This window comes from Carettochelys insculpta, chromosome 2 (assembly GCF_033958435.1).
Source record: "Carettochelys insculpta isolate YL-2023 chromosome 2, ASM3395843v1, whole genome shotgun sequence".
Lineage (NCBI taxonomy): Eukaryota > Metazoa > Chordata > Testudines > Carettochelyidae > Carettochelys > Carettochelys insculpta.
In genome coordinates this window covers 222,765,340-222,792,188 of record NC_134138.1, presented here as the reverse complement: position 1 = coordinate 222,792,188, position 26,849 = coordinate 222,765,340, and the positions used below count along the sequence as shown (strand labels likewise).

Here is a 26,849-nt window from a genome sequence, read left to right as displayed (position 1 = left end):
AGTTAATCTTCAGAGCCTTGTTGTGAGGAGGCACCGATGACCCAGTTGTGTAAGGACGGTGATTAAAAGGGAGACTGGAGCTTGGAGGCGGGGGAGGGGAAGGGAGGAAGAAGAAATGGCTTTAGGTTTAACGTGGCTGGGTTACCTGAACTAGACTAGGAGGCGTTGGAGGCAGTAGCTGTTCCTTGGCGGTGGCAACTAAGTCCTCGCCGGCTAAAAGGAGGGTGGAGCGGAGCGGAGCGAAGCGATAAATGCAGCCTTTCAAAATGTCTTATGGGCCCCAGTGATGGAGCAGTTTCTTGCTTTGCTCAGCGGCGCTGCGCAGGACTCCTGGCGGGTGTATGTGCGGCAAGGCACGTTGTGCTGGGTGCACGGCTGCCCCCTGCTTGTCCCCACATGGGTGGCTTTGTAGGTTACCAGTGACTCCCGGCTGCAGCAGACTATTACACGGTCTGGTACTGCGATTTTTAACTAATAAAAGACTTTGGGATTAAGTCTTATTCCCCCGCCCCTCACCCCACAACTGTGATATCTAGAGAGGTGGTTTTGAATGTGGACGTTTCTGCCAAGGTGCATGGGGCATTTCAACAAAGGGCAGGGCAAGATCATGTTATCCTGTTGTGGGGATATTTTAAAACAGGTTTTTAATATTTTTATTTTGCCAATGCAATGTATAGTAAGCAAACTCCAAGCAAAGAAATGATTGCCACATCTTAAAAAGAAACCATACCTGTTAATGGAGAGTCTGACCCTGGAAGCACTGAGTTGCATGAGTAAAGCTAATTACATTAAATAAATACAGACAGAATAGGACCCAAGGCTGTACCTGCTTCACTAAAAGATTAATCTGAAATTATTTTCTGTTTAGAAGAAATGGTTACCTTTCACATTTATCTACTGCATGGAAATGCATAAATTAACATTTCTGAAGTAGTCTACTTAGCTGCTTTTTTCCTCAGGGGCTTATTTTTTATTGACTCATGGCCAAACCTAAATTTTTACTATTTTTAAATGGCCTTTTTCAAATAGTATTACTGAAAAACAACAGTCTGAAAAGAAAAATCATACACTGGAAAAGAAGTTCCTTGCAAAATACTGGTTTAAGCAAGGTCCTTTTTGTTTGTGGAGTGAATAAGTCAGTGAAAAGCAATGTATGATGATTTCTACCAACACATTACAGATACTGTAGTAAATATGAAACTTACTTAATATAAATGTGGCTAGCCTCTTACAAGCTGAAGCAGACATGTTAAAACAGTTACACAATATAAATTTTTGTTTTAGAAAGAGGTAGTTGCCCTATTTCAAGATATACATGTATATGGAAAATGCTTGGTTTTCCTTCAATGAGGCACAAGCGCAGTAGCACCTGCTGTACTGCAAATAACTTTCCAGCTCCGTTTGCATTCTTTCTTAGACAAGCACACAGAAATCTTGATTTAAGGAACTGTTGTATAGATATTCACTTCCTTTGATCAGAGGTCTTTATGCTTTGCTTACTTATAAAATTCTAGTCAGATCCGAAAACTGTTTCTAATGTTGTACCCTCATATAAAAATGTCTGATTCTGAACCAGTTTAGTCTCTCATTCTTTAATTTACCATACTTACCATATTTAATCTGAAATTATTTCTTTTGTTATGTAAATCAACGTATGAGCGGAAACTAAATTAAAAAGTTTAATATCGGTCTTGAAATGTCTGTCATAAGAAAGGTGCCTTTTTTACAATTCGAAGGGAAAAATAAATGTTGCTTAATTTAGAGCAAATATTTTTGTTTTTAATCTAGTCATCATTTTGTCCCAACCTACAACATGTTTAGAAACTGTATCAGTCATATTTTTTGCTATCCTGCTGGATTGACAAATAATTAGTGTAAAATTGTTTTCTGTTTGTTCAACATGGAGTACCATACCTATTCCCCTCTTTTTATGCATAATTTCAAACTGATTTTGTATTTATAGGGTCTGTCAACAGCCTTGGGAGACACATTATTTGCAGGCCTGAGGGTTATGCTTTGCCCAGTTAAGAACTAATCATAATTTATACTCCTTGTCCAAAAAGAAGAAAAATATGCTAGAGTAATAGCAGATTATCAAATCTGATTTTAAAAGAAATTGCGTCTTGTTCGTTATTGTAAAAAGATTTAACTTGCCTCTGATTCTCCTCAAATTAAGATGCATGACACTTGTGGAGTAACGGCTTTGAAGTCAACTTTTTCCTAAGAAAATTTCAAACTGCTTCAAAAAATGGTTTTAAAATAAGAGCTAACATGCTGTTATATTTAGTGAAGTAATGCAAATTGTTTTTACGCTTTTTCTTTTAAGAAAGATATTTTTCTCATCTGTATAATGACATAATGTTCACAAGAAAGTCGAAGTGGAAAATACGTTGATTTTTTTCTATTCAAAATAACATTGAAAATCATAGTAGTTCGGTAATTTGAATCCAGGTCAGGGTCAAAAAGCAATAACAACCAACCACTCCTGTTATCTTCTACAGTCTATGCTATAAGGTGGGCTATTACCTGGATAGTGCAGACTACTGGAACATAATCCTTTCTATACAGCACTACCCGATCACTGGAATGTGTTTAAAAAAATACTGTTTGCATTTTTGGAGAAATACTCTGGCTCGTTTAAATGTGTCTTTTGTTAAACAAGAATAATGGCTGATAAACAAATGTTTCACCACCTACACCCAGCTATACGTAGCTATGCGTTAGGGAACATATTGTTTCTTAGAACCTTTTCTCCTTTTATATTTTCCTCCATCTAATTCTAATTTATTGATTGAATGATTTGGACTCCCCCCTGTGGTCATTTCCTGCGGGTGTTTATAAAGGTTTACCAAGGGTTTCGCAATGACGATGGATTTTTTTTAAATATTTCAGATATGTTGAATTCAAATTCTCAAGTTTCCTGGTTTTTTTATTAATCACTGGAATTTTATTAATATATAATAAGCCATAGAGTTAACTTAATGCCATACAGGATCCAAAACAGTTAGATTTGTTCTAAATAGATCAGTATGTGAAATTTAATCCCCTTCCCTTGACTTTATTAATTAATATGTATTTACTTCTTATGATGTCTTTAGATAAAATATTTTGCATTTAATATACTTTAAATATTTTTTGAGTTTAAGTAAGTGGTGGTGCTGGTGGGGGGTGCAGGGCAGCTAAGAAGTTTAATTACCATATATACACAAACCAAAATACCAGCCAAAGATATTGCATGTTTCTTAACTAATACAAAATGAACAGGAAATATAAGTTATTGGTTTTGCCCAATGCTCCCTGTATGGATTTTTCACATACAATATACGCAGAAATGTTTGTTTTATTTTGTTGTCTGGGTGATCCTGCAGGCTAGGATTAAAATATAGTAGTTCAAGATGCAAAGTAGAGATACTTTCACTGTCATTGATTTTTCTTTACCTATAGATAAGCATGCAGTTTCCAGGCTCATTTTGGTAATTTTCATTATTTGTAGTTACACTTAATACAAAGAGTAGTCATTATACAATCTTGGTTTTTACAAACAATGTAGGTTCATTTATAATTTCAATACGTAGCATTTCACGCTACTTTATGTTTCAAATTTCAGACTTATGTACTCTGCTTATTTCAGGGACATTAAGATTTTTTTTTAATTAGTTTTTTTTGCTTTTCAACAGACTGTTTTGTAGGCAAACCTTGTGGAGCATCTACACACACAGTACATTTTGTCAACAGAAACAGTTGACAAAAAAGCTGTGGAGATGGTCTGGGGGGCCCTTTTGTCAACAGAGTGGATCAAAAGATCGATCCACTTTTATGCATAGATTCAGTCTGTCAAACAGAAGTGTTGTTGGAACATCTCTTCCAACGGTAACCTCTGTAGACAGATCACTGTAGTGAACCATAGCCAAAGAGTAGAGCAGCAGGAAGGGAAGGGCAGCCTGCCTTTTTAAACAGTTTTAACAATCTTAAAATCAGTCCTCTCTTGCTGAAATTTAACCTTTTGACATCTATGGGCTTCTCTACACTACCACCTTCCTTTGAAGGAAGGGTGGTAATTAGGGTGTTGGGTGTTTACTAATGAAGTGCTGCCGTGCATAGGCAGCACTTCATTAAGCAAATTCCCCACCATGGCAACTTCAGAGTTTTAAACTCTGTCAGGAGTAAGGGGACTTAAGTTGCCTCAGCACTTTGAAGTACCGGCGGGTGCGCTGCAGCTAGACGTGTGCTGGTACTTCGAAGTTTAAAACTTCTAAGTTGCTGGGTGGGGCCGGAATTTGCTTAATGAAGTGATTGCCCATCTGGAGCGCTGATCAAAACAGGTTTGCTTGCCACTCTTGGCACCCATGCTGGAGGTTGCTGACCCCTGATCTAAACTATAGGTTTAACTGTGAATATGGGAAACAGAAGCTCTCTCTACATATTGCCCCATGCTTCTTGCCATTCATTGCTAGGGCCCTACCAAATTCACAGTCCATTTTTTAAGTTTCACCATCATAGCTTTTTAAAATTCTCAATTCTCATGATTGCAGTGACTTAAAGCTTAAGTTTCATGGAGTTGTGATGAAATATGAATGTCTGTTGGGAAAAAAATGACAAAATACAAACATGAAGCTTTTAAGTGGGCATTCCTCAGACTAGGGGTCCCAGTGCAAAATGGGGTTGTCAAGTGTGTTGGGTGGGTGGGATAGTGTCACAGTTTTGTCACTATTACTTAGGCACTGCCTTCAGAAGTGCGTAGCTGGAGCATGGCAGCTGCTGGCTCTGTGCTGAGCCGTGAAGGCAGCCCCACCACCAGGACTGGCACAGCTGGATTCCTGGCCAGCAGCCACTGATCTTTGGCCACCCATTTCTGAAGGCGGTGCCACCACTAGCAGCAGCACAGAAGTCAGGGTAGTAATACCTTACTATGCCACCCTGACTTCTGTGCTGCTGCTGTCAGTGGCAGTGTATTCAGATTTATGCGCATGGTCAGCTGCGGCAGCACTCTGGCCGCCCAGCTTTGAAGGCAATACAGAAGTAAAGCTAGAAATGTAGCAATCTCTTTACCGTAGATTGGAGACTCCCTTTTGGGTTGGACCCCTCAGTTTGTTAAACACTTTGTACTTACTTATCTATTGTACTTATGTGTTTACCCTGTATTATAAGAGTATAATATAGGGCAAAAGGTCAGGTTTCATGAGAGGGACCACATTTCACAGTCTGTGATGTATTTTTCATGGCCATGAGTTTGGTGGAGCCCTCCTCATTGAGTACTGGCTGCTATGTTCTTTCTGTCTTCCTAGAAGGGTCACTTTTATATCCTGGGTTATGCATGGAATAGGATTAAAATTAAAGAAAATGTCATTTGAGGTGGGGGAAAAAATGAGCAAAAATTACAAATGGTATTACTGCTTCACTTTGTTCTAGTTATAGGTCATGTGTCCTATAGCTCAGTATTACTAAATCCAGCATACAGTGTTTCTAAAATCAATGGCTATGTCTAGATTGCTGGCTTCTGTCAACAATACTTCAGAAGTTTTTGTTAAGAGCACGTGTCCAGACTACAGATCACTTGGAAGAGATAGCATTTTGTTGACATCCTTGTACACCTCGTTCCACGAGGAAGAAAGGGTGTCTCAACATGGGGTTTGGGGGAGAGGGGTTCTGACATTTGGCCCTGTGCGGACAGGCCAAATGTTGGAGAAGCCTCTCTTGACAGAACTGTCGGCCAAAGATACCCAAATATGTTGCGCAATTTACGTACCTTTTGCCAACAGTTCTTGGCAATCTAGACACAGCCAATATGTGTGGGATGAGTTTAAATGGGGGAAAAGGAAATAAAAACTTAATCATTCTCAATCTCCTTTTTACCCCCTTCACTTTTGGGACTGTTCCAGCTTTTGAACAAATCTGAACATGAACTAAAACAGTTGTACAGTATGTGCCCAATAAATTCTATTCAGCTTGTCATATTGCTAGTAGATTTTGCATGTTCTGATACAAAAGGGGAGAGTGGCATTGGAAGCCAATTGTAACGTTTTTTTTTAACCTTTTTGTGGTTAGTAATTTACTAACAGCAATTGGAGGCTACAAGCTATTTCACAGGAATAGCAGACTGAGTTAAAAGTATAGAGGTGTACAAGTGGAGGCAGTTCAGTCCTGTTGTACCTGTTGTGATTGTTCTTGAAGCAATACTTTTTAAAAGCTGACTCTGTATTAATTAGTGTTAGTGCATGTTAACAACTTAGACTCATTGGCCGTTTCTACGCAGGCCACTTTCGGCATGGTAATACACAGCCTGAAATATGCTAATGAGGCACGGAGGCAAATTCCCCATGCCTCTTTAGCATATGGTCACGTGATTTGGAGTCCAGAAGACTGTTCTTCTGGTCTCCAAAACGCCGTTTAGAAGCGTGGTCCCTGGGGGTCTTCCGTAAGGAAGTCCTCCTTCTGGAGGCCCCTTCTTCCCAAAATTTGCAGGAAGAAGGGGCATCCAGAAGAAGGACTTCCTTCTGGAAGCTCCCCTGGGGCCATGCTTCTACACGGCGTTTTGCAGTCCGGAAGAAGGGTCTTCCAGACTCCATATCACGTGACTGTATGCTAATGAGGCATGGGGAATTTGCATCTGTGCCTCATTAGCATATTTCGGGCCATGTATTGAAAGTGGCCTGTGTAGAAACGGCCATTGAGGCTCAGTGTTACTTTTAAGGATTATTAAAGAAATGTTGGGAGACCCGTATTGAAATCCAAGCTTTGTGTTGTGCAGTCTGTTTTAAAAAATTGTCAGTTGTCATGGTTTGGTTACAACAAATGCTTTCCTAGAATAAGTAGACTTCATTTGTTTTTATTAGTCTGAGCAAAAGCTTTAGAGAACTACCTTTAAACTAATCGCTGTGGTTGTGGTCAGCTGCAGGTAGCCTGATGTCACATGGCCCATGTTGGGTTCAGTGTCACTCGGAAAGCCACAGCTCATAATTGAGGTGTTAGTTCTAATACTGTTCTTAACCAGGTATTGTTTAACTTTTTGTATTATACTGTATGACATACCCATACATGGCGAGATGTTTTAGCTTTGCATATAGTCTCGATTTAAAAGACATTATTTTCATAGCCCTTTTTATTTTTCCATCTCTTCCATCTTGCCCATTTCTGTACTACTAACCTCCATTGGAGCTGTGAGGATGCTGAGCCTTATTTCAGCAATCAACTTAGCTTTAATTGAAGTGAATTTATAGGTTGATGGTGTGGTTATTCCTGTGGTTTACATGTGTATGTTGTCAGTGAACAGTACAATAGCCCCTATCATATTACAGATTCCTTATAAGAAAAGAGGGAGGGTGTACACCCCATTAAGGTGTAAAACAGACCAACTTCATTTTTATAGTGAGAGTGAATGTTAAGGAGATAAGTTACAAGGTTTTTCCCAATCAAGAGTAGTGGACAAGTGATACTAGAATAACAAGAGGTGGTCCTTTAAAGTAGGTTTGGAAGGCTCAGATTTAAACTAATAAATACTGACAATTTTTTGATCTTCCCTCTATCAACCCCTCCTCCCACAAGGATATTCAGTAATTGGAACCAGAAGGAGAAGAAGTCTAAAAACATGATGTATTTCACTATTTGATGTCCATTCTTTCTCTCTCTCTCTCTCATGCATTTAAGTGGAAGTTATAAAATTGTTTTACAATACAAATCATGTTTTCACCAGTGGTATCTACATTAGGGAAGGGTGTTTTTATTTATTTAGTTTCTGGCCAGTACAAACTATTAATTTGTATGTAATACTTGGAAATAAATATTCCTAAGATTATGTAGGCTAAATGAAGCCTGGTAGGCATGCATAAAGCTTTCAGACAGTATATCATGCTGTGATAGGACGGAGTTTCTGGGCACAGATAGAGAAATCAATCCAGGGTACCTTTGCTTAAAATCCAGGCCACTTACAGCCACAGGCTGGGATTTCCTTATTACTAAGGTGGATCCAACCAGCCTCCACAGCACTTATGCCAGCCCCGCTGGCCAGCCAGAAGCCACACCATTCAAACCCACAGGCTACTCAGCTGCTCTATCAGGCCGGACCAACAACCCCCAAGTTCAGGTGAGGTGTCATTACACCAATGTCACCCAACAGCACACAGATTCTTCCAGACCCCAGTCAATATGTACTTACCCAGACAACACACTCACCAATTCTTTATATCTAATACTTAAATATTTATTAATAAGAAAGAAAGAACAGGGTTAGAGAGAAGAATTGTTAAGGTGATACATATGTCAGTCATAACTACTGATGTAGGCCAGCAATGTTATTTGCTGAAATTTGCATCTTATCTAAACAACCATGCAAAAGCCAGATCCTTAGATCTAAGGGACGGGCACAGGCGGGCAAGCCACACCCCACCCCACGCTCATGAGCATGCCCCCCCTATGCCCTGCAGGTTGTCCAGGTGTTCAACAAGGTGCTCCTGAGGCAGCTGGTGCATGTCGGGGACATGGACGATGCTATCCGGGGCTTCCAGGAGCTGGGCTTCCCCAACTGCTTGGGGGCCCTGGATGGCACCCACATTGCCATCTGGGCCCCGGACCACAGCCGCGGGGTCTATGTGAACCTCAAGGGCTACCACTCAGTGGTCCTGCAGGCCCTGGTCGATGGCAATGGCCAGTTCAAGGACATCTGCGTGGGCTGGTCCGGCCGTGCCCATGATGCGAGGGTCTTCCAGAACTCAGGACTGGGACGTTGTATGGCCGAGGGGATCTTCATCCTCCGGTGGGAGCTCCCCATCGGGGACGCGACGATGCTGCCTTGCATAGTGGCAGATGGGGCCTACCCCCTGCAGGCCTGGCTGATGCGGCCATACACGAGGCACGCCCAGCCGAGCCAGGACCTTTTTTAATGAGTGGCTGAACCACACCTGGAACACCGTGGAGCGGGTGTTCGGCCACCTCAAGAAGCGTTTTAGATCCCTCTACACCAGGCTGGAAGTGGGCCTCCCCAGCGTCCTGGCGGTGGTCAGGGCCTGCTGCACCTTCCCTAACCTGGTGGAGGCAAAACGCGAGCCCTATATGCAGAGGTGGGCCACCAAGGCGGGGCGTGGGTACAAAGAGCCCCCTGCTGCACCATGCCACCAGGCCCAGCAGGGTGGGGTGTGTGTAAGGGAGGCCCTGTGCCAGGCCTTTGAGCAGGGGCCATGGTAACTGACCCCACCCTGCACACACATCCACCAGCACCCATGCACGGGAGGACACAGGGTAAACCATAAAAATAAACAGTTTATAAGGAAAAACTGTGCCCCTTGTTATTCAGGGGGAGCTATATACACGTGTGGGGGGGGGTGAACGTGGAGAACTATATACATGTGTGGGGGGAGCTAGTTACATGGGAGGGGAAGGTGAATGGGGAGAACTATTTACATGGGAGCGGGGAGGGTGGCTGGGGTCCCAGGGAGTGGGGGTCTCACCCCTCCAGGGGGCCTGATGCCTGGGAGCCGCATTGCCGTTCCTCTCCCTTCCTCCCCAGGTCTGGGGGTCCGGCTGGGCCGGGGCCCAGGCTGGTGGCAGAGGGAGGTAGGGGCGTGGCTTGGGTGCGGTCCCTGCACCTGTGTCGGGCTCGGCACGGGGGAGGGGCCGGCCAGGGGCTTGGCCAACTCTGACCAGCAGGCTGTGGGCCAGGCGAATGAGGCTGGCTGGGGGGAGGTGGGGGGGGAGCAGGGCCTCCAGGTCGGCCTCCTTGGGGGAGGGGACGTTATGGGGGGCCAGGGGGCTGTGGGATTTGGGCAAGGGGGAACCGCTGGGAGGGAGGGGGGATGCACAGGTGAGGAGGGCATGGGGGACAGTGCGGGGGTGACGGGGGGTGTGGATGCAGGAGTGACCTGTGATGGCAGCGGCCAGGTGGCCGACCACGGCCTGGGTGAGGGCATTCAAGTTGGACCCCACACGGTCGCATGCCTGCCGCTCCATGGCAGGTCACTCCTGCATGATGCCCGTCAGCTCCCTGAGGGTGGCCATGTGGGCCGTGTCCCCTGCCGCCTCCTCCCCAGCCTGGTGGCACCAACGGAGGGACCAGTGGCAGCCCTGCTCTGTCCCAGACCGAGGCCTAGGCCGCTCCCCCATGCCTTCTGTGGTGGTGCTCCCTGGGCCTATCGCGGGGCTGGTCGAGCTGCTGGTTGCTGGAGCTGTGGAGACATAAGGGGAGAGGAACGGGCCATTAGTCCCGGTGAGGGACCCACTGAACCCACCCCTGCATCCTGCCTGCCCCATCCTGGCGGTCCTGCAGGGACTGCATCTGGGGTTCCCAGTCTGGGTTGTGGGAGCACGGGCTCTCCTCTAGCTCCCTCGGTCCCTCTGCAGCCCAGCGGCCCGTGGTACTGTCTGGCCTGCATGGTGCTGGGTGCCACACTTCAGTCCTGTGAGGCTGGGGCAGCGGGGCCGTCTGGCATGCCCGTGCCCTGGGGCTGATATCCCTGTGGGTGGGCTGCGGCCACCTTGGGCTGGACTGCGTGCCCTCGCCCCATGGCCACCAGCATGCAAGGTACATACCTGTGGGTCTGTCCAGGAACTTGGAGGAGGCACGGTTGGAGGGGGCCGGGCTGGATGGGCCCAAGGGCATGCCGATGATGAGGGCCCCCTCACTAGAGCTCTTGTCATCACTGGTGTCCTGGATCCTTGGGGGGGGCGCCTGCATGTGGCTGGTGGTCCGGGACAGTCTTGCCCCTTGGTCTGTCTCCCCAGCTTGGTTGTGGGGTCGGCGGTGTCCAGTTACATGGCTGGGGGTCCCGCCTCCTTGGGTCCAAGGAGGTGGTCCAGTTCTCGATAATAGGGGCAGCTGGTGGTCGCTACCTCTGACCGCCTGGCCGTGTCCCAAGCCTGGCAGTATGCCTGCTGGAGCTCCTTGACCTTGGACCTCACCTGGTCTGGGGTTCGGGTGGGGTGACCCCAGCTGGTGAGGCCCTTGGCCAGGTTCTCAAAAGCGGGTGCATTTCGACGCTGGACTCCTGTATGCTGCAGGACCTCCTCGTCTTCCCACAGGGCGAGGAGGTCCTGCAGCTCGACCTCTGTCCAGGAGGGGGCCCAACATTTGCGGGGGCTGGCTCCCCTCCTGGTGGGAGTTCCTCCGGTCCCTGGACGGCCTGTGGGGTGGGTGGGAGTCTTGGCTGCTGGCCACGGTGCCGGAGGTTCTGCGGCTTCCCCCGTGGCATCGTGGCTGGGAGCTGCGCGGGCAGGAGCCATAGAGCTCTGCTTGTGCTGTGAGCGGCATCACCACCTGCCAGCGGATCGCAGCCATGGAGGACCCGCTCTTTCGAAAGAGCGGGCCACAGAGTGTCTACACTTCCTCTCTTTCAAAATTCTTTCAAAAGAGGGCGCTTTTCCCATTCCAGGAGCAGAGGACCAACTTCAAAAGAACGGGGGGAGGCGTGTTCTTTCAAAGTTAATTTTGGAAGAGCAGCATATCAGCGTAGACGCTCCACAGCTTCTTTCGAAAGAACTCGGTCTTCCAATCCTAATTTCGAATGTACTTGCTAGTGTAGACGCACCCAAAGTGAATAAATATAGATACAAGAGTATAATTTTATACAGTATTAATATATATAGTTTTGCATGCATACAAAATTTATATCCACATCTGCAAAAGTGAGCCCCAGATATCTGCATCCACCTCACTGGATGAGGATACCTGCGGATGTAAAGTGTATCTGTGAATTTACAGGGCTCCCTTAACACACATGCTGCAAAACTCTTATTTATATATAAAGTATGTGGCACATTCTTAGTGACATTTGTTACTTATTTTTTTCTAAACAATAGAACGTACTGCTGTTAAGTTTCTCTCAACATTCAAAAAATTTTCACTCTAAGCTCTGATTTATGAGCAGATGCTCCCATGAAGCTTGTTTTTCATGGCTGTAGTCTAAATTAATTTTTTGTTGAGGAACGTGTAAGTCACTTTGGGGAAGATATTACATCTTAAAATGTTAAATATTTGTGGTGTCCAGCAAACCTTCACTATCTTATTGTCTTAATATTTTTTAACTACAGAATGATCATTTTGAGATCAGAGTGCATTTATACTGTGTTTTCTCTTTGCTACAGAGTGAAGCCATGCACATCTGAAGGAGCCAAATCCAATCCATCCAAGAGACACAGAGACAGATTGAATGCAGAGTTAGATCGCTTGGCTAGCCTCTTGCCTTTCCCACAAGATGTTATTGCCAAACTGGATAAACTGTCTGTGCTTAGACTTAGCGTGAGTTACCTGAGAGCCAAAAGTTTCTTTGATGGTAAGAGATAAGGTTTTAATTCTTCTTCAACTGCTTTTAAAACACTGTTTGGTGCTGAATGTTACTTTCAGTTGTTTTAGTATTTAAAATTGTTTAAAGCATGTATATTTTAATGACGTGTCAGGCTGTGTGGTACAGTGTATTTGTACAAAATCAGTTGTCCATTTTCTTGAAAACCAAATGTAGCTACTCACATTTTACTTAACTCATCAGCTTGCATTTGGAAGCAATATTGCCTTTAATCATTCTTCCAGACCTTTTCCTCAAACTTGCAATGGTTTTCAAGAGATGAGCTTTTTTCCCCCCAAGAAGTATCTTGATAAATTTGTTGAATGTAGGGCATTTTAGAGGTGTTTCCCATCAGTTTGATGTTTTCCTTGATGCAACAAAGATAATTGTGGTACAATTAAAAGGATTTAATACGTGCAACCCCATCACCTAATATATTTTATCATCTAACATGTTGGAGGAAACTAATTCCTTAAATTAATGAAGACAGATTTTTTCCTGTGTTCAAGCTCTGCTTGGCAGAGGAAAGTGAAGATAGGGAGAGGAACACAAGGAGCCAGTTAAGGGTCTCTAGTTCTGTGGGCCAATCGGTCCTGGCTTGGGTTTGAGCTACAGCATTCTTGGAGCTATTCTATGTTGAGCCAACAGTATATGCTTCCCTGTGCCAGCTCAGAATTGGTGGAACAAAGGTCTGTGCTGCCCCTTCATTCCCTGGTTTGCCCTCTTGGCTGAATTGGATTGGTTGTCTTATGCCCCTGAGAGGACCCCCACCCCCACCCCACTGTGGAAATTCTTATTTGGCTGGTTTGTGGTTAGATTTGGTCTCTCTTGCATCATCTGAGTAATGCAAGAAAACCATGCCCACATAAAATCTGGTTGATTGTAATAGTGTAGAACTTCAAACTGCATGTGAAATTAAAATTGATCATCCATATTAGTGTGGAAACTGAGCTTCTGATGACACTATTTATTTTAGTTGAAAGCCTTTTCAGCAAAGTTTGTGTGATCATTTTAACTTCCTCTGTCTTTAACACCGCACTGTAACTGTGTTGTTGTGATTAGATATGATTGTTTGCTACCTTTTGAATAGTTGTTTTTTTCCTTTTCTCCAAAGTACTACTTCTAGGTTTTCCATTTCCCAAACATTTACTGGCTGTGTCTGCACTGAACCCTTGTGCTGACAGTTTGACGCAAATGAGCAGTGTTGAAAATGCAAAATGGTGGCATAAATGCATATTCATATGGCTAATGTGAATATTCATGAGACTAATTTGCATACAATGGCAGGAATCAAGTCATGTAGGTGTGGTTCTGCTGGCCAAAAACCCCTTTGTCCGAAAACCAGGCATAAGTGACTGCCAACAAAGCTGGGCGGTTTGGGGCAGAACCATGTCTACACTGCTTGATTTCTGCTGTGCTATGGAAATTGACCAGATTAATATGCACGTTAGTCATGAATATGCAAATACATTTCCATTTTGCATTTTCGATGCTGCTTATTTGCATCAAACTGTTGGCATGAGGGCTCAGAGTGGACACAGCCACTCTGTATGACCCCATGTTCAGGTCCATTGTTTCCTGTGACCCCAGACTGCACTGAGGACACCATTTTTAAATGGCATCCTCCAGGAAGTGTGATTTTGCATGCTCTGTACACCGAAGATCACACTGCATAAAGGCTACCATTTTGTTGTACAAAATTATTGAGAATTGATCCTGGTAAATTTTGCAAATTGGCCTTTAAAATATTTTGGGTGTTTCTATAAATAAACAGTGAATGCAGTACTTTTCATGGTGGATCAGGATAATATAGCATATGACATCTGTTCAAGATTAGTTTGTCAAAAATTTTCTTGGAAAAGTTTTTCATATCAGAGTGGATGACCCCTGTCAGGGAAATGGTGCCTCAACACACCTGATAAGCACAGCTCAGCTCTCCAGGTGGTCAAGAATGAGGTCATGTGATTAGCTCAGGGTAGGGCTGGGGGGATAAAGGAGAGACAGATTCCAGGGAGAGTCTTTGGGGGAGGAAGCTCAGTTGGTAGGTGGCACTTCAGTTAGGAGTCCCAAGCACAACAGAAGCTTAGGAAGCTGTATGTGGCTTAAGGAAGCAGCTGCAGGCGCTTGATGTAAGGAATGAAACTAACTCTAATGGAGAATAAAGGAAGTTGAATTGAGACCTGGAAGACCAAACGCCTAACTCAGAAGGAGACATGCTGAACTGAGAGACAGATTGAATTGAACCCTGCTCTGTGAAGAAGTGCTGGGGACTCCAGATTCCAGGAGAGTCATGGAACTGGGGTAGAGGCCTAGAGGGTTGGTGTGCTAGGACTAAATAAATTGGACCCCAGAAGGGGGAAGTATTAGTTATTTGGACTGTGATGCTGAGTTACGGAGTCCTATGAGAGAAGAGAAACTGAGGCATTATGCCACAGTCAGTCATCGTTGGGAATGAGAGAGTGCTTGGCATCATCCAGTTTATAACAAATTAGCTGTTTTGGTGACATCTAGATGTTTCATAAAGTACCAGTTGTCATTGAAATTTTCACAGTAGTTTTTTTTTATTTATTTAAATGCTTCATTTTGGAAAAGTGTAAATGCTTTTTTGACTTTTTAATAATTTTATAAGAAAGTTGAAATGAACACTTCAGCCTCATCGAAATAAGATGTTTATGAATATTTTGTTTCACATAAAATTCCAGGATTTTGATTTTGAATGGACTTTAGGAATAAATCAGATTTCAGAATTTCCTACTGAATGAAAATTGCAGTTTTCAGCTTCCTTGAACCTCATGTGGTCTTTCCAGGTCCAGAAATAAATACTGAGGTTCCTGTTATAATGGTCCAGGGTCTGTATGAATACTGCACAGACTTAAGGGTCTTACTCCTATGCAGTATAAACTGGAAGCATGCCAAAAGCCTCATAATGTTCAGTTCCTTACTTGTGTGTCATAAGTTGTTTGTATTTGACTAGCTTAGATGTAGAAGTAGTTTCCATCCATTTAAAGTGATTAATTGGAAATAGTTTTCTTGACACCAAAAGAGCCCGATGCATTTAAAGTGATTAATTGTATATTGTTGTTTTGGCACCAAAAAAGCCTGCTTGCACTTTTATACATAACATCCATAAGTAGATCCATATTTGTATTAGGGTTTTATAGCACTGAACTGAAAATCCCATCTTTTGGGGTGAAAGCCATTTCACTCAACTATATGTTCAGCACACAATATTACATTTAAAGATGAACAGTTGGAGTATATGCTTTGTGTTTAACCTTGTTGCACAATAATGAGTTCTTTAGCAGAACTTTCAAGAATTTGCCTATCTGGTGAATATTAATTGTTTTCAACCTACAAGAAATATGTACATTTACTGCAAGTTGCAGTAGTAACTTTGAATTAATGTATTCATATTCAGAACTAGAATTATCTAAGATTTGAAAAATTTGTGCCATTATTCAGCACTTTTAAAGTGGCTAGAAAGAAGTTTTTTTTTAAAAAAACATTTGCAATGGGGAGATAATGTTTGGAAAGAGAAGAGTTACTTTTGGTTATAGATTGGAGTTAACAATGAATTTAAAGAGAGTTGACTATGCTGTAAGGAAAAGGGTAACATGAAAAATGGTGCAGGTTGATCCTCTCTAATCTGGCACTCTTTGGCCCTGACCAGTACTGGGTGAGAGAATTTGCCAGACCACAGGAGGTCAATATTGTCCTAGCACATTACCAATACTTTTGCAGCTTACTGGGTGCTTAGAAGACATTTAGGGGTACATTGGAGCTAAATAACGGCACAGAACACGGAGAGCCAAGACTGGTGGTGGTGAACTTTATGGGATGATGGGAAACTTGACCACATCCATAAGTGGTCATGCAGCTAACTAAAATCATGCCAGATTACAGATGTTGCTGAATGAGAGCATTCTGGATTAGACAGGTTCAACCTGTATTGCTCATAAAATCCAGGTAACTCCTATTATTTCTTATGCTAGTGATTTACTGTTGCAAGAACTTACATTTTTTGCCCATCTTAGCTTGAAGTATATTTTTTCACTGAGCCGCTTGCAGTTTCCTAGTAAAGGAAGAGAATTTACACTGTCAAGTTTTTAAATCTTTAAAAGGCTAGTGTTCCTGCTGTTTGGTGCATTTGATGTTTTTATTAAAAGTTTTCAAACTCCTTTTATATAATTTTAGACTGTAGTTAAACTCTTCTGGCTCAGCTAGTTGGATATTTTACTCATTGTCCTAATTGGGGAGAATTTGGAGCGGAAGTGTCAAGTGAGTAGTATCTGGTCTAATTCCTACTGAAGTGTGTAAATCTCCACTCAGTTGGAATGTTCAAGATCATCTTTAGTGATAAAAATAAATTCCAATTTTATTTAATTTTCTCTTTATTAGAGGAGCCTTTATAAATGTGTACATGACAGTAACATATTGTCTTTTATCAATCTGAATAATAAACTTTTTTAATACAGAGTCCTACAACAGGGCAATTGGTGTTACCTTGTTAACTGAAGAGCTTTGTGATATGTGAAATGAGGTGTAGGGAGTCTTGTCCATTTACATACATTTAAAATTATGTGTGTAAGCACAGAAAGGAAAGTCAATAATTGTTTAAATTACAGGATTAAAAAATTAGCAATTTCTGTTTTCATCCTATTGTGTTTGGTAGTCTGTAATTCCAGCTGCTACGTGAAGAACAAAGATATTCTGACATTCTGGTCCTCAGCACGGTTGCTTGTAAATGTATAGCACCCATTGTATTCTGTAGTTTAAAATCTATTAGATGTGGAAAGAGAAACAAGATCTGTTAAAAATATTGCTTTTCTGTTGTGGGTCATCTTAAATTATTTGAAGTTGTAGCTTTGGATCGAATTGTGAACACAGGGCTTTTTGTACCATTTTTGTTGAGTTGCTACCAAACTGACTGTTTCTTTAAGAGAAATTCTAAGAGCATTTTATGGCTTGTAGCTCAGAATTGGTCTCAAAGTATTTAAAAACTTACACCTGTAGTGTTACTGATAAAACTGAACACAAATGAGTATCAGTGTCTAAGTTTGACAGACAGCGTATTAGGAGTAGAGAGTAACTAATCTCTTTGCTGTTTAGAAGATTTTGTGTGTATTAACTGTAGAAATTGAAACAAAGATAGATCCACCAAAGGAAAGAGTACCACATGAGTTTTTCTATGTAAAATGCAGTTTTAAATAATGGTGTCCTCTATACTGTCTCCTAAAACTTTGTGCAGTGAGCTGAAATAGTATGTGTATAGAAGAAACCTGTTAAAGGCAAAAGTTATCATTGTGATGGTCATGTTGTTAACACAACATACTAAAGTGAAGGGAAATGTTAAATGAATAACAGGATGCAAATGGGTGTGTGTGTGAATTCCTGCGGAAAGTGAAATATAAACGTGTAATCATATGATCTTGCTTGAAAGGAAACCCAAGTTTTTGCTGTAACAATAGGTATTTTTTCAAAGAAAACACTTGCATTAATCCAAGTTTAAGTAATCCAGAGTGGATGTCTGTTTTCTGAAGACGGAAGTCTGTGAAGTCTGTGAAAGAGAGAGCTATTTTTATACTTTTTAAGTTCATCTTAAGCAGAAATAAAGTGTATTTTAATAGGTCTCATCTAACTTTTACAGACTGTTGTACCATGGCTTTGAGAAGGATTGAGTACAAGAAGCTTTTAATGTACATTTGCTTCTCAGGTGTTCAGGAGATGCAGTTCTGTTTCCATAATTAAAGTTTCAAGAATCATTCCAGCAGTCTTGAAATTAGGGAAGAATTGAATTTAGCAGATGTACATAAAAAGGTCCTCTGTTACAGAACCTTGATAAAATACTTAATTTCTACGGTATTATAATTAGAGGGTAGTCTTCTGTCCCTGCCTCAGTGGTGGTGGTCATATGTCAACTCAAGAAGTGGCACTATAAGTTTGTAAATTATATCACAATTAATTATTTGGTGATATTTAACATTTGGTCATATTCATGTACTGAACTGCTAGCAGTCTGAATGGAGTACAAGTAACTCACTAGTCATAACCAGCAATACCCAGAGGCAATTGTTGACTTAATTAAATTCATTATAAGAGTGAGACAGTTGCAGAGCCCAGAACAAGTTACATATGTTGACAGAATAATGCAAAAACACTGTGCTATTGGTTGATTTGTAATTTTCGATATGCAAGTCAAAAGAACTTAGGAACAAAACATTTAAGCCGTGTCTACACGTGCACGCTACTTCGAAGTAGTGGCACTAACTTCGAAATAGCGCCCGTCACGGCTACACACGTCGGGCGCTACTTCGACGTTAGGCGGCGAGACGTCGAAGCCGCTAACCCCATGAGGGGACAGGAATAGCTCCCTACTTCGACGTTCAACGTCAAAGTAGGGACTGTGTAGTCGTTGCGCGTCCTGCAACTTCGAAATAGCGGGGTCTGCCATGGCAGCCATCAGCTGAGGGGTTGAGAGATGCTCTCTCTCAAGCCCCTGTGGGGCTCTATGGTCACCGTGGGCAGCAGCCCTTAGCCCAGGGCTTCTGGCTGCTGCTGCGGCAGCTGGGGATCCATGCTGCAGGCACAGGGTCTGCAACCAGTTGTCGGCTCTGTGTATCTTGTGGTGTTTAGTGCAACTGTGTCTGGGAGGGGCCCTTTAAGGGAGCGGCTTGCTGTTGAGTCCGCCCTGTGATCCTGTCTGCAGCTGTGCCTGGCACCCTTATTTCAATGTGTGCTACTTTGGCATGTAGACGTTCCCTCGCAGCGCCTATTTCGATGTTGTGCTGCGCAACGTCGAAGTTGAACATCGACGTTGCCAGCCCTGGAGGACGTGTAGACGTTATTCATCGAAATAGCCTATTTCGATGTTGCTACATCGAAATGAGCTATTTCGATGTAGGCTTCACGTGTAGACGTAGCCTTAGCGTGTTACTTATACGGCTATCTTATTCTATTTTGCTATAAATTTCTGTGGTTTTTAGTAGTGTCTTCTTTTTGTTTTTTGAGCAGTATTTAGCTGTCACTGAAGTCCATGTCTATTCAAAATTAGTTTCTTATGCCATACACAAGTGACTTTGGCAAGCCCAGCAACATAAAGTAATTACTTCAAAGTTTCTCCCCACCCCCATTGAAGTTGCACTTTCTAATTTTACTGTGAAATGTGACAATTAGCTCACATTCTTTGGCGTAGTATGGCTTCATGTTGCATTGAACCTCTTGTCAGCACAAATATTGTTTGTTGTTTGTAATTTACTATTTGTATCCTAGTATGCACCATACAAATATACAAACAGTCTCTGCTCTCTAGAGCTTACAAGATAGGAGACAATACGTGGGAAGCATAAGGTAACTAGGAATATTAAGAAAATTTCAATGAGACCATTAGCTGCTTAACCGGTAGATGCAACTCTTTCATCAGGTGTTAAATTATGTACTGGGCTGGTTTCAATATGACATCCAGGATAGCTGCTGGGGTGCCTGTGAAAAGATGTAACAATTGTTTCAGGTCTCCACACCTTCCCCACATTCATGGAGTCATATGGTTTAAGGCCAGGAAGGTCCATGAGCTCTTATCTGACCTTATGGATATCACAGTATATCACAAATTTTGCAGTTATCCATGTATGGAGATAAATAACTTGTGGTTGATAAAGTATAACTTGTATCTGGTTAAAGCATATCTTTCAGAATGGCATCCCCAGTCTTGATTTGGAGACATCAAGAGTCAGAGGATGCACCATTTCCCTTGCTAGTTGGTTTCAGGGGCTGATCACTTTCTCTATTTTAAAAATGTGTGCCTAAGTTATAATTTGAATGTGTTTGGCTACAGCTTCTAGCCATGGGTTCTTTTTATTACTTTTTAATGTTAGAATAATGAGCCCCTTTTAGTACCAGGTATTACCTCTTGTGAAGGTATTTTCAAGCATGTAATCAAGCCACCATTCGGTTGTTTCTCTGATGAACAGATGGAGCTTGTTAAATCTGACATTTCTGTTGGTATTCAAATGATTTTCTGGATCTTTTCTGCACCCTTTTCAGTTTTTCAACTTCTTTTTTACAATATGGACACTTGAACTGTGTGTATATTCTAGTATTGGTTTCCCCAGTGTCACATACAGAGGTAAAGCCATCTTGCTGACTACTCCTGTGTTTTTATGTTGATTGAATTAGTCCTCCTTGACACAGCATCGTATTAGGAGCACACATTAAGTTGCTTGTTTACTATAGCCTCTAGTTCCTCTTGAGAGTTGCTGCATTCCTGGACACAGTCCTGAAGTCTGTAAGGCCTGGCTTGCATTCCTTGTTTGGAGATGGATAATTTTGCATTTGGCTATACTAAAATAAGTTTTGTATGAATGGACCTAGGAGGTTGTGAAATGATCATACTGCTCAATGTGACTGCCCTGCCCTCATGATTATTTACCTTTCTGTCAATCTTTGCATCATGGGCAAATGTTAACAACACTGTTTTTGTATGTAATTCCAGACTGTTGATGAGCATCAGTTTAATAGCATCAGGTATTAAACACTGTTTAATAGCATCAGGTATGATACTAGTCTTTGCAGAATTCCACTAGAAACACTCTTATTTGATGATTTCCTAGACTTCTGCACTTCAGGTTAAGATAATAAAAAACTAAAACTCTGGCCACCTTTTATAGTGTCTTGCTTCCCATCTTACAAGCACACAGAAGAGACTGGAAACCTGAAGCACAACTGATTCTTGGTATCTGAATTTTAAAATGAACTTAAGCAATACATAATGCTTCTGGGGGAGAGGAGATCCTCGAGTTCCATTGGTTGGTTATTGCTAAGGCTACAATGTTATCACAGAGGCTGCAGAACTTATGGAATCTGTGACTTCCAGATCCCTCTATGACTCCAGCCTATCTCAGTGAAGAGCTGTGGGGTACCCCAAAGCTTCCAGATGGGGCCAGCAGCTGCCTGGAGCCCTGGGGAAACTCTATTTTGTTAAGGATAATTTTAGTGAAGTTGTCTACATTCTCCTGTATCGTTTGACAGAATAGTAGACAAAGAGGCTCAGTATGGCCAGTCTCCCTCTGGCCCACCTCTGCCAAGTATAGCCCTTACTACTGGTTAGATTTTTCTCTAGTTTACAGCAATCAGCTGCCATTCTCTACTGCCAGCTGCTCTCCAGTCTGCAGCTGCAGTTTCACCAGGTTGACTTCAATGGAGACAGTTTTAATGTAATGCTGGAATGGAGTAAAGCCTCTCCCACTAGAACAAAAGCCCCCAGTAGAAGTCTCTCCTCTATCTCTGTTGTGCCTGACTTCCAGATCAGGGTGGTGATATTCCCAATTACATAATGTTCATGAATTCATATTTTCATTGCAATATGCCAAATATATGCAATTACCTAACATTTCTGCTCATTATAAGAATGAAACATGAATTCCAAATAAAAGATTTTTTATAATGTCATACACTCTTTGGGCTTGTCTACACTAGCTCCCTACTTCGAAGGGAGGATGGTAAGTGTGTGTTGGGAATTTATTAATGAAGTGCCGTGCTGCATATGCAGCACTTCATTAAGCAAATTCCCCCCCACAGCAACTTTGAAGTATTGAACTTCGAAGTACCCTGGCACTTTGAAGTACCAGCAGGTGAGCTGCGGCCAGACACAAGCTGGCACTTTGAAGTTTAACACTTCAAAGTTGCCGCGGGCGGGAATTTGGTTAATGAAGTGCTGCATATGCAGCGCAGCACTTCATTAATAAACTCCCAACACCCTACTTACCATCCTCCCTTCGAAGTAGGGAAATAGTGTAGACACAGCCTTTACGTAAATTTGACCTGGAAGTAGGTAGGTAACCCCTTGATTTCCCCTTTTTATCCAGAAGGGAACCAGCGAGCCTAATGAGCAAACTAAATTGGGAGGTGCGCAGTCTGTTTCATTGCTTTTCACCATAGAGGAAGCCTCAAGAGCTGTTGCTAATAAGCACCTAATCTGGGGCTTCTATTAGCATCTCTTCTTTCTTTCTTAGTCACAATTTTGGATTTGATTTATAATTTTGGGAAAGTTTTAAAAATAAATATTTTATTTACAGATGCTATTTAGGTTGTTAGGCCTGAGTCCCTGGGCTGTGGCTCCCCCTTTTGAAGGTTGGTTCCTGAGTTTATTGATTCAATTAAAAGTTACAGCCTAAATTCATTGATTTGTTTCTTATGAACATTTTACTGCCCTTGACATCAATACTACCCTGTGCTGCTGCCATTTTTAAATCCAAGATTGCAAATACTAGACCTTTTAAATCCTTCCACAGCACTCCTGTCAAGGCTGTTCCCCACTCTGGCACTTGGAGGCTATGTCTACACTTGCCCCCTTCTTCGAAGGGGGCATGATAATCAGGATGATGGGAGATTACTAATGAAGTGCTGCAATAAATGTGCAGCACTTCATTAGGCAAATTCTTCCCCGTGGCAACTTCAAAGTGTCAAACTTCAAAGTGTCTGTGGCTACACAGCATGGTTTTTGAAGTGTGACACTTTTAAGGTGCAGTGGGGGAGAATTTGCCTAATGAAGTGCTGCGTATTCATTGCAGCACTTCATTAGTAATCTCCCACCACCCTGATTGTCATGCCCCCTTCAAAGAAGGGGACAAGTGTAGACATAGCCTGAGTGCAGAAGGAAGGGGCCCACAAGAGATTTTAAAATACTTTGTCACTAAAAGCTTCTGTTTAATAACCCACCAAGATCAGATTCCTCGGCTTTGTATTGCTGCCACCACCCAAATGCAAGAACCCCTTTGAGAAACTGGGAAGGCACATTTGGGAATTCCTTCCTGGGGTACCCCGAAGCTTGTTAACCCTCTCTGTGGGGAGAGCTTGGAAAATTAATTTTTCCTAGTAATATGGCTTGCAGTGTTGGGCACATGCACACACAGTCTCCTGTCCTCTAGGACACAGGAATCAGATCATAGTCTTGAAAAGGTGAATTTTATTGACAAAACAAAACATACTTGTTGAAACTTACTTGGCTGTTAGATGTTACAGAGCAACTTAAAAAAAATTAAACACAGAGAATTGCTTCCCTGGTTCGATTTGGAAAGTTACATTGTTAAGGGGTAGTAAAGTGCTCAGCACAGAGAAGTCCGACAAATCCAAAATAAAGACTATAACATAATCACCTGACTAAACACTCTGTTCAACTCTCATATCTCTTCAAATGTTTAGTTTTTCCTTGGATGTGGATGACTCTGGATTCTCCATGCCCAGTTGCCTGGCATTATTCATATCTCCCAGGCGCTCTTCTGATCACACACGAAAAACCACAGGAAGGTCACAACTTCCTGATCAAAAAACCACACTCTGTCTTCATTGGCTTTCCTGGCTTCCTGCCAACTCACTTCCTGCTTCCTTAGTATTCCTGGGGTCTGTCTAGGACTCACTGTCTATGATTGTAACCCTTACAAGCAAGATAATTAGAGCTGGGTTTCAAAAGTTAACCTAATGTGAAAAGACTAGGTAATTGAATGGTTGGAATGTCCGGGAAAGGTTGCTACCCCTCCCATTCATCACACCGCCTTACATGCCCCTTTCATCATGGGTGACTAAGTATTCTCCCTATCACCCAAGCTTACAACCTTTCATCCTGCCTACGCTGCTTCCTCCCCCAAACTTCCAGCCTGTCTACCTCTGTTGCTTTTCCCAAAGTATCTTTTCCTCAGGCCCTTTGTCTAACTTTAAGTTGCTCCTGCATCAAGTAGTGCAGTCGTCTCTTTTGCACTTTACTTCTCATCTTACCTCAGTCTAACATTGCCAAAATCTTCTTTCATGACATTTTCTCCCCTCTCCACATATTTTCAGTGGCCTCTTTTCACTTTCCATATTAAGAATTTTTTTCTGTTCATTCCTAAATGTCCACTCACTATCTATTAAAGGGGGGAGAGAACCAAACATTTTATGAAATGTCAGTTATTGGTGACTTTTTAAATGTAGTCTGCTTATTGTATATGTGAATTACGTTGTCCCAGTTGGAAAATTGGCTTTTGGGAGGGCATGAATTATGCTTTCCTAGTTTTATACGAGTATGAGCATGCTAACACTCAGTAAATAATACATACCAGAGCTGAGGAGAAGTGTATTTTTCAAATGTAGTACATAACAAACCATAGACAGTAGTGTGCAAGAAAATGCCAAAATATCTTAAAATAGAAAATGCAAAGTGATAGTCTTGTGGTAGCCCAGAATCAAACTGACTCTGATCTCGCATTGTACTTTCCTATTGGCATTCTTTCCGAGTCACGGGTTCTCACATGCACTCTTTCCATCATGGAATTCAACAGGTGTGCCACTCTTAGACTTGACCTTGAGATGCCAGCATCCCTATTTCCAATTGTGTTAACAGCACAGGCGCAACTGCAGCTGATATCTGCAAGACACTTCTCTTTAGGTACTTGTAACCAACATCTGATTAAAGTGATTCAAACAACTCTTTCCAAATGGTCATGTTGCTTCTGTGTACTTTTGAACGAATAGATCAAGTGTTAAAACCAGGCAGGATATATGTTTGTGTTGCATACAGCTCATCACCTTTCTCATAGCTGCCCAGGTGCCTTGGCCACATCCTGCATATCCCATTGTAGTTTCACTGCCACAGTCCAGTCTGTGCCTGTGTCAGGTAGGGGAGAGAGACTCTGCTCCTGCCTAGGTAAAGAGACTTAATAGCTTAGTGTTCTCACAAGATCTGGGAAAACAGGTCTGTTAGCCTACCTGGCGTCTTCCCAACAGGTATTTCCTTAAGAACCCTTTGTATTTTTTCATTTCACTTCCTGTTCCTGCCTTCCCTGCTCACTGGTGTTTTAACTCTTGCCAGTGCAGCAGGAAAATATCAAACAGGTAAACTGAGACATGTATGGTCACTCATGTATCTCCCTTGTCCTTCACAGCTGTATTGGCAGTTACAAGGTCTAACTAAATGAGGTATCTGAATGTTTTCTTATACTTTTGTCTTATTAGATCTTTATTGACAAGCTACAGATTGAAAGCTCTTTGAGACAGGTATTTTCTTCTTGTATGGAGGGTGTGCCTACTAGAGCTAGAGTCCTGGTTCTTGAGTGCAACCCCCTGAAACAATTGTAGTACATATGCTAAATAAGGCAGTGGCATATCACAGTTGTGGGAGATATATTTAAGTTGCAAATGCCTATAGCTAGTGCGTTCAGGACTTGTGCTCTGGTTTTATAAAAATGTATTTCTTCAGTATTAATGTAATGCAGAGGGAGGGAACTTGTTCTTCGTTTCCTCTGACAATAGAACAAGAGGCAGTGGACTTAAATTGCAGCAGGGGAGGTTCAGGTTGGACATTAGGAAAAAGTTCCTAACTGTCAGGGTGATCAAACAGTGGAACGAATTGCCAAGGGAGGTGGTAGAATCTCCATCACTGGAGATATTTAAGAAGAGGTTAGATAGATGGCTTTCAGGGATGGTCTAGAAAGTCCTTGGTCCTGCCATGAGGGCAGGGGGCTGGACTCGATGGCCTCTCGAGGTCCCTTCCAGTCCTACTCTTCTATGAGTCTATGATTCTATGAATGCCTCATGCAGCTCCTTAGTTGTAGTGATGTCGTTTCACAACCACAATGAACTGTAACAGGAAAGGAAATTATAGGGCCAGCTCTTAATTCATACACTCTTTATGCTGCATCAGAGAAAGGCTGCTGGGCTATAGTTACACTAATAAGTTTTACTGGCAAAACAGTGTGGTGGTGTTGACAAAACTTGTGGAGTGTGCACATGCAAAATGCAGTTTGGCGACAGTATCTTGACAAAACACAGCACTTTTGCCGGCAGTGTTCTGCCTCAAGCTTTGAGATTCTGTTAACAAAAAAGCTGTGTGGCTGCTCTGGGGTGGAGAGCCTTCTCTCAACGGACAGGGCATCCACAACAATGGGCAATCCTGTCTGCTGTGCTTCTGGGTGCCTGTTTTGTCAAGAGAGCAGCTGGGCAGTCCAGCTGCTCTGTTGACAGAGCTGAGCGCTCTCCAGTTTGGCTTTTGTGTGTGACTGCACTGGAAAGCCATTGTGGGGAATTTCTCAGAAGTCACTGTCGGAAGAGTTTTCCTCACAAAACTTGTGTTGACAGAGCTGAGCGCTCTCCAGTTTGGCTTTTGTGTGTGACTGCACTCTGTCAACACAAGTTTTGTGAGGAAAACTCTTCCGACAGTGACTTCTGCTGACAGAGTGCTGTAGTGTAACCATAGCCCTGGAAAGCCATTGTGGGGAATTTCTCATTGGGGTACTGTAGAATCTCTTACATCCCTCTTACTTCCAGGCTGTCGCAGAGGTTATAAGGCTCTGGCATCTTTGTACTGTGATGGTCCTGGCTACTGGAATAGCTCCTTGGAACTATTACTAGCCCAAATTAAAGTACAGGTTGAACCTCTCTTGTCCGACACCCTCGGGATCTGACCCATGACAAACAAGAGAATTTGCCAGTTTACAGAAGGTGAATATTGTCTAGTGCATTACCCACATGTCTACTGCTTACGGGGCTCTAAGAAGACATTTAAAGGTAATTTAGAACTAAACAACAGCACAGAACACTGAGAGCCAGAAACGGTGG

The 26,849-nt window shown here is 42.6% G+C and overlaps 1 protein-coding gene and 1 long non-coding RNA gene across 2 annotated transcripts in view; one reads left to right on the top strand and one right to left on the bottom strand.

The window, feature by feature from the left end:
- Positions 1-322, bottom strand: part of LOC142007959 (uncharacterized) — a 29,115-nt gene extending 28,793 nt beyond the window's left edge. The window contains exon 1 of the long non-coding RNA XR_012644050.1: positions 146-322. This is a non-coding gene — a long non-coding RNA (uncharacterized LOC142007959). The remainder of the gene's footprint in view (positions 1-145) is intronic.
- AHR (aryl hydrocarbon receptor) overlaps positions 1-26,849 on the top strand; it is a 95,796-nt gene that overhangs the window by 867 nt on the left and 68,080 nt on the right. The window contains exon 2 of the mRNA XM_074984656.1: positions 12,070-12,257. Coding sequence (XP_074840757.1) covers positions 12,070-12,257 — 188 coding nt within the window. The remainder of the gene's footprint in view (positions 1-12,069; positions 12,258-26,849) is intronic.